This window comes from Clupea harengus, chromosome 10, assembly GCF_900700415.2.
Source record: "Clupea harengus chromosome 10, Ch_v2.0.2, whole genome shotgun sequence".
In the NCBI taxonomy this organism is placed as follows: Eukaryota; Metazoa; Chordata; class Actinopteri; order Clupeiformes; family Clupeidae; genus Clupea; species Clupea harengus.
This window is the reverse complement of record NC_045161.1, coordinates 25,066,216-25,079,236: the sequence shown is the minus strand read 5'-3', so window position 1 is coordinate 25,079,236 and position 13,021 is coordinate 25,066,216. Positions and strand designations below refer to the sequence as shown.

Genomic DNA, 13,021 nt, shown 5'->3' with positions numbered 1-13,021 from the left:
CACGGTTATGTATCTCAAGAATGGGAGAAGATGGGGATCTCTGTGTGAATGACTTGCCAGACTACACACAGGCCTAGTCCACAGAGGTTGGCCATGTCGACTACATCACAGCTATGAGAGCAATTAAGCTTCTTTCATCCTATCAACCCATTAACATCATTAGAAGGTTTAACATTGTTACATTTTTAGTCCTAAAGGTAAAATCTGGATTTTCAAACCCGTTTCAATTTCAGGTTTAAAACCAGCACAATGGCTAGATGGTGTATGCCAAAAAGGATTATTAATAGCAGACTTTAGTTCAGCATGACTTCATCTAAATAGAACAGTTTACCCTGTATACCACTTCATCCATTCAGCCATTGGGAATTATGTTCAGATTTTTTGAAAAAGTAGGCTAATTTCGGAATTACATTTGGATATCCAACAACATAATTATGTTTTCAAAACATCTGATTCAGATGCAACATATCAGTGCATTTCATTGTAGTCATATTACCACCTGTTCTTCTGTTGATGGAAAACACAGGGGCCAAACCCCTTTTTTCTGGAGACACCTGTCTATTTACAACAGAGAGGCCACTCCAAGTAACATTTCAGAAAATTGCCATTCTGTTTGTGGATACATGTACATACACAAGGATACAAAGAAGTTCAACAGTCTTGTGCCTTTTGAGAGGGGAGAGCAACGTCTCTGTACTTTGCCGATGGACCTTATTTCTGCATACTCAACATAATTAAAGGAAGACCTCACTGTCCTCTAAGCAAATCATTCACAAAAGCTCATGTTAGGACTTTAACTGAACATGAGAAGTAAGTGAAAGCATGCAGTATCACTCAAAATCCACACAATAGATTACCACTCAATACCACCAAGCAATGGTAAGTATAAATGCTGCCAAACTAGTGCTGTTAACCACATGGCTTACATGGAAGCTGGAAATACCCAGAAATAAAAATGTGCAGACCTACATATTGATTTGAGGAAGGGAGTTTTACTTACACTCAGCTCACAGCCCAAGTCATAGGCTACAATTCCTTCTAGAATATTCTTTAGTATTTCTTACTCTTTTCTTTATTCTTTGAATAAAATGTTGTGTAGCGTTATATATTGTAGCCCTTAGAGCAACTATAGGAAGAATATGTATTGCCAAATGTTTCACTAACTGTTGCAACACGTCATTTAGTCATAAAAACATTAAGGACACTGAAAACAGGTTAGCTAGTTTGTCACAAATATTAAGTGTTCAGTAGCCTAATACAGGAGTGGCCATGGGATAAGATGAAGAGACGAACAAAAATTACACAAACATGTTGTTGCAAGTGAGGAAAACACCCATAACCGTTAATGGCCGTTGTCATGTAATTAATTCAGCAAAAAGGAACTTTTTCAAAAGAAAAAATGGTTATACAAGGTTATTTACATTATCCACTAGTAAACAGACATCAGAACACTCACCTGACCTCACTTCCACCGAAAAAAAGGAAAACGTCGCGATCTGTTCAGCTTTCGAACAAACTGTTTGTGAAAAATATAACACTTGAAGTCTATGACAACTGTGGAATTCGTTTGGTATTCGTGGAATAGGGTGAATATTTTTCTTTAGGCTGCGGGGTTTAAGTGTTCGCTTCTTCCTACTTTTTCCACGTAAATGCTGACTCCGTCTGTATTTGACAAGTTAAACTCCTTTCTCGGCACGGCCGTAGAATGACCAAAAGGGACGACCTTTCACTATCGACGGACTGAATTACATGGAATGGTGGGAAGGTTTGAGGAGGACTTGAGTTGTGCTGTTTCTTGATTTTATTCTTCCTCATATCCTGGGCGCCCTCTGTCTGTCAGCTCCCCTGGTCATTTCTGTCTTTTTTCGATTTTTTTCAGCACAGACATTAGGAAATAATTGAAAATAAACTGTGACTGACTCTTTACTGTAGACTTGCCAAATGCTGTATTGGAAATGTAGACAAGTGAACAGAATACAGTTTTGCTACTCTAATCTTAATGTCCCTGTGGTAGCCTACCAACTACTGGGTGTAGTTATGACAGGACAGTTGCTGTAGTCTGCCATTTGCTACTAATAATATTGGCACAGGAATCCTTTCAGCCTACTCCATTAATGGCTACATTTGGACTACACTACAAGTATATTACAGTGGTAATCGTGTAGTAACTGTTGGGTGTATAGGTTTTTTGTATTTAAGACCGGCAGACAGGCTTGAGACAGACAGCTATCTCCACAAGCAATTAGATAATGTCACAACTGCGCATCTGTGGGTACCCATTTTTAACTCTGACCCACAAACACTTTAGGACTTAGGATGACTATTATTCTATGTATGGAAAAGAAACCTAGTAAGATATGTTTAAGATGTAACTGTGTTATTAAGCCTTATCAAACCTAAAGTATGTCATTGTTCTTTCATTTTGTGCAAGTTTATAACCTAATGTGGAGGCCTTTTCCCAAAGGTTATGGAAACCAGCTCATTGAACAGTAAGAGTGTGTGTGTGTGTGTGTGTGTTGGGGAATAAATGTGTTTCAGTGCAATCTTTTACCACAAGGGGGCGAACTCAGTCTACAAATAACAGCTGTGACAAATTACTTGGTGAATGTACATTTTGGCCAATAGACATGAAATACTGCATTATCAGATTTGGCATCAGTTTGATGCACTGTGACTGCACTGACCAGATAACATTACTAGTATCTTCTTCAGAAACTAAATCCATTTATGCAAATATCATTATCAACATTGTGTCCAAATATATAATGGTGAATTAATACACTGAGATGGTAACTTAACGAAGTTGCGTACAGCTGTGCCCCAACCAGAAAACTTGAAATATTACTGTATATTTACTTATTTGCACAAGACTGTGATAGCTACCATTTTGTACGCGTAATTATTATGATGTCATATCCTGCTAATCTCGTTGCTAATTGTTCTCATTTTCTTCTATAATTCATCTCACGTTAACGTCAATTGGATGACCTTCCGAAAATGTTGACCCACATCCTGTCTTCGAAGATTACATTTTTGAAAAGTTGGGGGGGAAATGATTAGGATCTGTGAGTGAGTGAGTGAGTGAGTGAGTGAGTGAGTGAGTGAGTGAATGAATGAATGAATGAATGAATGAATGAATGAATGAATGAATGAATGAATGAATGAATGAATCCCATGGCTGCGACTGAACTAGCACACAGAGAGTGAATCATAAGGGCAAGCCGTTATGACTCAGGAAACAGGGTGAACCACAGACCCAGCCAAAGCTGGTCTGAAGAGGGTTAGTGGATTCTTGTTCCTCGGGGGAAAACAGCACAGCATGAGACCTCCCTCTCAGAAAGCTGATAGAAATCCACCTGTACCCCTGGATTCTCAGCGCCTACAGACTGATATTGGAGAATATTCTGATCAGTTGCATTGTACTCTGCGAAGGAAACTCCAAGGTTTCTGATAGGCGGTTTCTTGAGGTGAGATAAAAACATCATAGCAAATCAACAAGGGCTGAAAGGACATACTTGATAGTACAAATGTACAAAACAAAACCTCTGCAACACAAGAGATTCCCATGTCCCACAGATGTCAAGTCTGCTTGTTCCCTTTCATCTGTAATAACACGCCTGGACAGTTAATCTGTGACTACAGAACATAATTAATGAAAATTAAAAGTTGAATTGCACTGAATAGTTCCTTGAAAAACTGAATGCAGGGATCACATTGACAAAATTGTACATCAACAAACCACAAACTTGAGTGTCAAACGAAAGGAAAAGAATGAATGTCTCATTCATGCTTTTTACAAATTCACAAAACTGCTGCTCTAGGTCAATGGTTTTTCAAACACTTCATACTACTACTACTACTCTCAAAGCAAGATGATGTGGAATCGAGCTGCGGAGCTTGTCTTCAAATGGGGAGGGGGAGAAACTCATATTGGGATAGCTTTTGACTATAAAACATTTTGACTTTATTGCTCAGAGAATACAGCTTACAGCTTTTGAGAAGGCATGTGAACACACTTCAACTAGAGATTACCAATCATCACAAGTTAAGAATTCACCACACATTCACAACGCAACTTTTACACATCGCACCAGGGGGGGAGGGAAACAACTGCTCAGATATCAAAACATTGTACAAAGTGAAAGTCACTAACCACGTGTTTGTGTCTGTGTGCAGAAACTTAGGCGCAGTCTGCACCAAAACCATTGACTTCTATACAGGACAAACACTATCGGTATACGTCATTTTACTCTGTCTGGTAACTGAAGGGGCATAAGCCTCTTTTCTGTCTTTGGTACTAGGGATGAGAAAGAGAAAATCTTTTCATAGCAATACTGTATTGAATAACAGGAAGATAAAAGCCTCGACCTACTTACACCTTGACTTAACTAAAATGATTCAACAAAGCAATGAACATCTTACGTTAACAAATAAAACTCCAAATGGTTTTGGAAATAATATCTGTATTATCCACTGAGCAAGACATGGGTAAGGAGCGGTTCCCATAAAAAGGAGAGAAAAAAAAACACAATCCCCCTTTCCCAATCCCCAAAATGCCAGTAAGACCCCCTGCCCCTTTAGAAAAGATTTCTTGCTGAACATTACAAAAATAACGTTTGAGGAACAATTATACAATCAACCTAAAAGAGGCAGCACATGAGCTTGAACACTCCTCTTGTACATACTCAGCAAGGAACAAATATCTCCATCAGTCGTTTGCCTTTTCCGTTTCTCTTTGCATCCCCTACATATAATGCATGAGAATTTCATTTTTTAAACCTTTGACAAATCGAAACAAGATACCATGGGTCAATTGTTAAAAGTAAATAAACACTAAACAAAATGCGAAACAAAAAACTGTTGTGCCAAGAGAGCTTCGACTGTGTCTGGTTCGTCTGAGTAAACAAGTAACACGGACAATTATTAGCTAAAAGGGCCACGTGTCAACCCCAAACAATTTAATCTTTTTTTTTTGTCTTAAAAAAGGAAACATCCATGTGTATACTGTTCATTCTGGACTGAGAATGTCTCTGGGGGTTGTCGGATGGGTAAGTGGAGGAGGAGGGGGGAGAGGGGAGGGGAGGCTGTCCAAAAAAACACTGTGGATGCCTCTGCTCGTCCAGGAAGAGCTGGAGGAGGACAGACAGGTGTGCATCTCTCTCGTGTTCGCTCACTCGCTCACTCTCTCTCTCGCTCATTCTTTCTTTTTTTCTCTCGCTCTCTCTCTCACATGTCATCCTCCTCGTCCTCATCCTGGGAGGAGCTGGCCTGCTGGGCTGCGCTGGCTGAGGCAGCCTCCAGCTGAGCCTGCTGCGCCGCCTGCTGCATTTGCAACCACTCCTGCTGGGCCAGTTCTGCCTGCTGCTGCCGTGCCTATGCAGTGCGCACACACACACACACACACACACACACACACACACGAAAGGGAGGGAGAAACAGAATTAAGGCCAGTGCATAGTTACATACATACAAACAGATACACAACAGGCAAACAGCATTACACAGAGCCATTACAGATGCGCTATACACTACTACTACTACTCCTCCTCCTCCTCCTCCTCCTCCTCCTCCTCCAAAAATGACACATAATACCGTTACTGCTGCCCAGGTGGTTACATGTTGATCAATGGCCAACAGTTTGGAAGCATGACAATCATGTATGAAACAATCGAGATGGAAACCCATGGTCAAGCAAGGAAGTCTATAGCTTTTAAACTGATAACCAGTTGATTAGTAATAATAGTTGATTATTCTCACTTTTGCAAACAGTTCCTGTTGTTGACGTAGTAGCTCTTCTTCGGGAATGCCGAGATTCTCCAGGCGGGAGCTTGCCTTTCTCCTCTTAAGCGCTACCGTTTTACACTCCTGCAGAACATCTTTGACTTCAGCGATGTAGGACCCAAAGCCTAAGCTTTCAAGTGCTGCACAAAACAGAACGGAGAAAAAAATAATTACGATGATGCACATAGTTAGCATACAACCAGATAACCTGTACACCTGTCATGTCAAAAGGTGGGTGTGTCCATTTAACACTTGATATGTTCGGATACTCATATTTCAACTCGACAAATGGCTCGATGATGGATTACATATTTGTACTATAGGATATGTTGACCTGCCTACTAGTTTGACTTGTTTAAGCCTCATAAGGGCCGGTAATGGATGTAAATAGACAGTGCTGACGTCTTACATTGAGGTTAGCATTGGAGCACTTCAAATGACAGCAAGCGACAGATAAGAATCTTCTCATAAACTCACCGTTGATGACGTGTTCGGGAGATATGGTCTTCTTCTCGGACTTGTTGCATATTTCGTTAGCCTCCGAGGAAATCAGATGAATAAATTCTGTGCAACAATTAACTACAAGCTCTCTGGCATCGTTTGCTACCCGTACGTTAGGGAGAGTTTCCTTTATCATTTTGTTGATGGCTGCCCTCGGAATGGTAAGGTCGTCGTCGTTCCCTGATGATGAGGCCATCTTTCTAATACCGTTTGTTGAAAAAGTCACAATAAGACAAAATAAGAGAGAGACAACTAGTGCTAGTGGGAGGTTCGCAGCGGCCTTTCACTAGAGGCAACTCAGCTCGTTAGCAAGCTAAGGTTAGCAACCGTTAATGCTCCTTGCAGTCACCGGCTTTTCCTGAATACACGTTTAAAAGTATTCCAAACCCAACTTTCCGCAGGATACTACCGAGGTGGAATGTGACAAAAGCCTAAAACAAGACACGCAGCAAATGAAAGGGTTCTAAAAACTTGCTTACTAGCCAACCATAAGCTATGCTAGCTGTCTAGCTAGCTAGCTTGCTATCCCTCCACTAGCACACAACGGCACTGCTGGGCTCCGGAGCTTTTGTGGACATGACTATCTTGCAAGTTAATAAGTACAAAGTCCTGCCGGTACCATTTTTTCGTGCTTAGTCGTAAAATAAACACTTTCAGTCGAAATTGTGCGAGGTCTTGATAAAGACACTTAACTGCACTTCCGTCACTATATAAAACATTTAATTCATTACTTCCATGATGTCAGCCCGAATAGCGTTGGCGAGCTCTCCTCCGGAAACAGTCCCACAATGCACGACGAGATCCCAGTGCCCAGGGTGATGGTGGGCGTTCTCCAAAGGCGTTGTCTCCGCCCTAGTCGAAGTCTTCAACACCCGTTTGCGCTAGTAGCTCCAGGGTAGAGCACGATAGCATCTTCAGGTGTTTTTCAACATCTTTTGCGCCTCATTAATCAATCAGGACTGATTGATATGAGGACGCGTACATGTTTTAACGCTTAGTTTGTCATCATTATTGTAACGGTAAGCAATGACCTTTGATCATCATATAGGCCTACATCACACTTATAACAGTGTTTTATAGAATAATCGTTTGGCCTTGGTAGCATACACTTTTTTTTTAGTGTCTTGTGGACAAAAATGTAAGGGATTGTTGGTTGGAATTATTGTAAGGAGGGTGGAACTGGGAAGATATGTGTACAACAACATTCATGTGTCTTTTTAGGCCATAATGTTGACAGTTACCGCTGATAATTCATGCTGTCACGCAGAACAACCTCTTTTCTTACATTCTGTCTATGAAAAAGTGTTTAATGTTCTTGTTCCTTGAGATACTACTCAATCGAATGGGGGTGATTTAGGCGTATAGCCTTTTAGATGCGTGAAATGGGTAAGGAAAAGGTGGCCATGTCTGTAGACATGAAATGTGGTTAGACATGACTGAGCAGAACAACTCTACATTGATGGGCAGAGGGGGGCATTTATATCAACAGGTTGATAAAGAGCTGATTTTTTTTACGCTGAAATACTAAGGATTAGGCTGCAGAAAACGTAATGTATGTCAATACAAGCTAAATCTACTGTTTATTTTTGAGCAATTTTGTCGTTACTTACTGTGTAACCTATTTCTTTGAGATATTGTGAGATTGGACATAGATGTAGGCTTAACTGGCACCTCTAATCTACCATAATGTAGTGCTCTGTGATGCCTTTACACTTTGATTTAAAGAAGTGTTTAGAAACATGAAAACTAACAACCCATGATTTACAAGGAGAAGTTAAATTACTCTTTGTTCAGTGATTCTGGCAAGCCATCTTTCTGGTATTTTACAGCCACCAACTGAGTTCAAGTTTTAAAACTGACATTTAATCTGGCTGTATTGCTCCTTTCTATAGTATAAATAACATGCAGCTACATTTAACCGTTTCCTAGTTTGTCGACCTTAAAATTATTTAAACATGAAAACATTTTTGGTGCAACAAACATCAAATGAAAACTATGAACTCATGTAACACAAATGTAAGGTTGCTGAAGAAATTCACTAACCTTGGTCATTTTTGTTATTTTCAATGACTTAGATTTTAAAAACTTTGAAAACAACAGCCCATTTAAAACTGCTAAATTTAGTTTTTTACTTTGGTATCCCTTGGTTTGCCCTTTGCTGCCACCTATCTGCTGCTATACTAACTGAAGAAAAATGAAGGTTTGAAAAAACACGCATGGGAAGTAGGTGCATAAGCGTCTTTGGGTACTATACTTAGAAAAGCTCTAAGTCTTAGGTATTATTGTTATTATTATTATAAACATAATTATGGACAAAATACAGCTGGGTGTCTGATTGAAAAATAAAGCTATACTATTTAAATAAAGTTCGCACTGACTAGATCTAAATATAGAAGTAACGTAAGATTTTACTATGTCTGAGCCACATTAAGCTGGTACTTTGTTAAATCTGCTGATAACACTGTTTCATAATAAGATCTCCTCCTGCTCGATACTCTTAGGTCTTAATGAATTGCCACCACTGATGTTTTGTTAATTTAATCATGAGTTATACCCCTGATGTACTTTCTAATACTGTCAATTCCATATTAACCCTGTAAAATAAATGTGTTAAATGATTACATTGGCTATCTTTGGTTTGTTTTACTCCCTGAGTATCACACAGGTTTGACAAGTGGTCTTAACATAAAGTCTATGAATGCTGCGTCAGATTAGCACGACTCAATCTGCTTTGCTTAAGTGGCATGGGGAAAAAAAGAAACGTTAAAAACTGTCATTGAAAGTTATTAAATTAGCCGATAGACAAATGGAGACAAAGAAAGACTTCAGGGAGGAAGTGAAAGAGTTGATGGATGTATGTGGTAATTCTGTCTGTGACTGAGAATAGTTTATTTTTTCATTTCCTCATGGAGTTTAGCCAGAAAAACAAGGAGACATGTGAGATGTCAACACAAAGAATAACAGAAAAGGGACAAACCCCTGCACAGACACACGAGCAGACAGAGAAAGTTTAACCAGTAGTATAAAAGCAGAATACCCCCAAATGATATCAGAATGTAAACCGGACTGGTTAGAATTAAATGAAAATGTGTTTTGTGTATAAAAGTGATTAGGATTTGTTCTCCTCTTTATCCAGAGTGAAGCTCTTGCGACTTCTCCAGCGCAGTAGCTTGAGAAAGTTGAGGCTGGCATTGAACACCTTGTCGTGCTCAAACACCATCGTGTAGAAGGTTTCGATGGGCAGGTCTCCGTTGGGGTCGGCGTACTTCAGAGTGGTCATAGGGGTGTACAGAGTGTTTGTCTGATGGCGGAAGGGTGGGTCGTCCATTGTGATGATTTTGTGTGTGTGCTGTGGGGATTAAAGTGGCATACTGAGCGAGCTTCAGAACATTTACATTTACATTTAGCAGACGCTTTGATCCAAAGCGACTTACAAGGATGTATACACATTTTAAATTTACACTGATGGCACACTGCATATCAGGAGCAATTAGGGGTTCAGTGTCTTGCTCAAGGACGCTTCGACAGGGAATCGAACTAGCATCCTTCTGATTACTAAACGACTTCTTTGCAGAACAGCTTTGTCAACCAAGATGAGTATGAGATGAGAATGTCTTTGAAGACCCTTCAGTGAATCAATAATCAGTCCAATCAAGGAAATTGTATTTATCAAAAAAATTTAAACATTTAGAAGTACCATCTGCACATTACTGCTTTAGTGTACTCGAGTGCTTACGTTTCAATCGATTTGGTCAGTTTTGTCATTTGAATCCAGTATTCATGCTATGGATGTACTTTTATTCTTTAGATTTAAAAGGAGCTTTAAAAGGAGCTTACCTCTGCTACGTCTTCTGGTGTCTGGCCAAGGCTCTCAAAGATCTGGCCGTAGTTTTTCAGGTAGATGTTAGTAAACATGTCAGCAGTAACCTTGTCGGCTTTTGAAAGGTCTATCTTGACTCCTTCATTATAGACCTTACGTTCAAATTCAGTAATGACTGGACCCGGCTCAATGAGAGTAATCCTATACAAGACAAGAGAAAAAAAGCAATCAGCTTCAATTAGCTTCTCTCAGTAAAGGTAATGTCCCTCAAATGCTATTTTCAAGGACAATACAGACACCTCTCCGAGCTGAATAATACAATTTCAGATATCAAAACTGCACGAGTTGCCATTTCTACTTAAGCCTTCTTGGAACAGAAGGTAGGGAGAGGTTTAATGGCAAATCCTTTGAGGAAATCCATAATGAATGAGGAATTTTCCCAGGAGCTATATGTGTTATAAGCTAATATGAAGGCACACACACATAAATCCTATCTGATGGTAGGTTGGGATGTTCCTACTGTCGCCAATAGCCTTTAGTGGTTGCATGAGGGAGTGATTTTATGTCCCAGTCAAGAGGAGGGGTATGGCAGCCTTATGCCACAGATGTTCTTCATAATGACAAGTAGGAAACAGGTGTGTCTTTGCATGAAGAAGTCTGGATGGACCACACCCTCTAAAATGCTGGTCCTCGACCAACATCCCTTATTACAGACTTATATCTATGACTAAACAATGGTGAGATACATTGTGTATGGAATATACTGACATTCCATGACCATAGTGTTTTGAATTCAGAGCATGCAATGCAGGACCCAAAATAATGATAATCCTGATCTGGGATGATGATAACCCCTGGGAAGTAACAATTTCCTGACCTTGGGGTCATTTTTTTTTTCGTTTTTATTCTTCTGTGCAGCATATTTCACAAGACAGAGTTCTGTACCACATTTATAACGATGGCGGTGACATCGGAAAGTAAAATACTGTTAAATGTCTGTTCTGTGGTTAATGTGACTGTGGTAACTTACTTCAGGTTAAATCTCAATGCTTGGACAGCAAGGCTCTCACAGAATCCTTCACAAGCAAATTTAGATGCAGCATAGACATCATTGAACAATATGCCTAAGGTAAAAAGACACACATTTATGAAATAGTAAACATCACCTTACGCTCTTTGTGCTGGGGCTAATGATCCAATGGTGGAATAAACCTGTGCAAGAATGCACACTTGAACTTGATCAATAAATGAACCTGATTTCCAACTGAAATGGTTCCAACTGTTCTGTCTATGTCTGCCGTTATTTGAGGGCCATTTAGCTAATTCAATTTGTGTTACTTTAGGAGTAAACTAGTGAAACATGCAGTGAGGTTAAGATTAAGAGACTAAATGTAATTGGATGGGCAGGGCATATGCAAAACTAAATCCTTTAAAATTGAATTTAATAAATGTTTGCACTTATCTAAAATAAAATGAGTTGTCCCACTTTTGGTTAGGATGTTACTTCAATATTCCGCACTGGAAGCAATTCTTTCCGGCAGTCTTGACTACACGATGTGCGCTGTGATATGGATGTGCCAGTCTCACCTTGGATGCCCATGACACTGCTTATGACTACAATATGGCCTTTCTTCCTCCTCTTCATGTCAGGCAGAATTTCTTTAAGGAGGCGAACCAACCCAAAGAAGTTTGTGTCCATGACGTTTCTCATCTCATCTATACTTTGACATTCTATAGGCCCAATCAGGCCCATCCCTGCATTGCTGACTGCAGAAGAGAAATCATCAAAATTGTTAACATATGACATATTGAATTACATATAATAATAACAAACATAAACCGTAATAAATATAACATATATTATGAGATTAAATATATAACAATATTTGAGGTTATGGCTTGCAGGTTATCATCACAGCTGTAGGGATGCTACACTGAAAGAGTGTCTGTCTTACTGAGAATGTCAACTCTGCGTTCAGGCAGGCTTTGCACACAGGCCTTTATGGAATCCTCGTCACACACGTCCAGCTGTTTGATCACCAGGGTTCTTCCCAGTGTCTTACCGGCTGCCTCCACCAGGGCTTCACCCTTGGCGAGGTTCCTCATGGTGGCATAGACTGGAAGCCACAGACACAAACTATAAGCCCTCCCACATAAGCTACAGACATTCAGGTACATAAATAAGATTCAGTGAGAGTGATTACTTCTCTCATTGTCACTATTATCAAGTGTAGGTCTAAGTATTTCTATAATCTATACATGTATATTATTATTATTATTACATATCTAAACAGTATTTACGTTTATTTTAGATATTAACTGATATCCCAACCCAGTTAATAGTCTGCCTCAATACATACAACATACTTGCAAATCCTACTTTGTCCTCCACCTAAAGAGTGCAATGAACTCATAAATTAAATCATATGTGCAAGTGAGTACAGTGGTGGCATTTTTATAGATGGCACCTTACCCATGAATCTCTTCTTCTCATCCTTGGCAATGCGCACTGCCAGCGCCAAACCAATGCCAGAGGAGCAGCCAGTGATGAGGACAACCTTCTGGTTCATTGCGGCCCAACAAAAGCTAAGCTTTATCTCAACTGGAACAAAAACAGCGCAGGACAGCCCAAAAAAAAGCAGAAGAGAATGTGCGCTCGGAGAGGCCAAGATGGACTAACTCACTCCCGACACCCGCCTGCTAATCTGCCATGTTCGGCAGCGTCAGCAGAATGTGAGTGCCGAGTTTACACACCTGATTACCCATCAGCATCCCCAACACCTGCTGATGCAATCCCCCAGGCTTAGAGTAATATTTTAAGACTGAGTGATCCTGGGAGTGGGGGAGTCACAGAGATGTGGCCGTGAGCATACAATGAAAGTGCCCATATCATTAGTCTCTCCCTTGGGCTTTGTTATT

General features: G+C 40.0%; 3 protein-coding genes across 4 annotated transcripts in view; all 3 read right to left on the bottom strand.

Moving 5' to 3' along the window:
* Positions 1 to 2,009, bottom strand: part of gng12b (guanine nucleotide binding protein (G protein), gamma 12b) — a 40,539-nt gene extending 38,530 nt beyond the window's left edge. Inside the window, exon 1 of the mRNA XM_012821692.3 lies at positions 1,457 to 2,009. The gene's annotated coding sequence lies outside the window, so the exon portion shown is untranslated. The remainder of the gene's footprint in view (positions 1 to 1,456) is intronic.
* Positions 2,010 to 3,940: 1,931 nt separating this feature from the next.
* On the bottom strand, positions 3,941 to 7,247 carry dr1 (down-regulator of transcription 1). 2 transcript variants are annotated; one of them, XM_031574555.2, is made up of 4 exons: positions 7,014 to 7,247; positions 6,259 to 6,489; positions 5,758 to 5,921; positions 3,941 to 5,373 (listed from the first exon to the last, which is right to left on the bottom strand). In XM_031574555.2, exons 2-4 carry the CDS (start codon positions 6,476 to 6,478, stop codon positions 5,227 to 5,229), a joined length of 531 nt encoding a protein of 176 aa, XP_031430415.1. In that variant the 5' UTR covers positions 6,479 to 6,489; positions 7,014 to 7,247; the 3' UTR covers positions 3,941 to 5,226. The 2 variants fall into 2 exon arrangements, with proteins under 2 accessions (XP_031430415.1, XP_031430416.1); XM_031574556.2 differs by having other exon boundaries at positions 6,259 to 6,482; positions 7,014 to 7,246.
* Positions 7,248 to 9,122: 1,875 nt separating this feature from the next.
* zgc:109982 (uncharacterized protein LOC553564 homolog) lies at positions 9,123 to 12,832 on the bottom strand. Its single transcript, XM_012821566.3, has 6 exons — positions 12,576 to 12,832; positions 12,058 to 12,219; positions 11,690 to 11,869; positions 11,133 to 11,226; positions 10,120 to 10,303; positions 9,123 to 9,631 (listed from the first exon to the last, which is right to left on the bottom strand). The coding sequence occupies exons 1-6, from the start codon at positions 12,670 to 12,672 to the stop codon at positions 9,392 to 9,394; spliced, it is 957 nt and encodes a 318-aa protein (XP_012677020.2). The 5' UTR covers positions 12,673 to 12,832; the 3' UTR covers positions 9,123 to 9,391.
* Between the last annotated feature and the right edge of the window lie 189 nt (positions 12,833 to 13,021).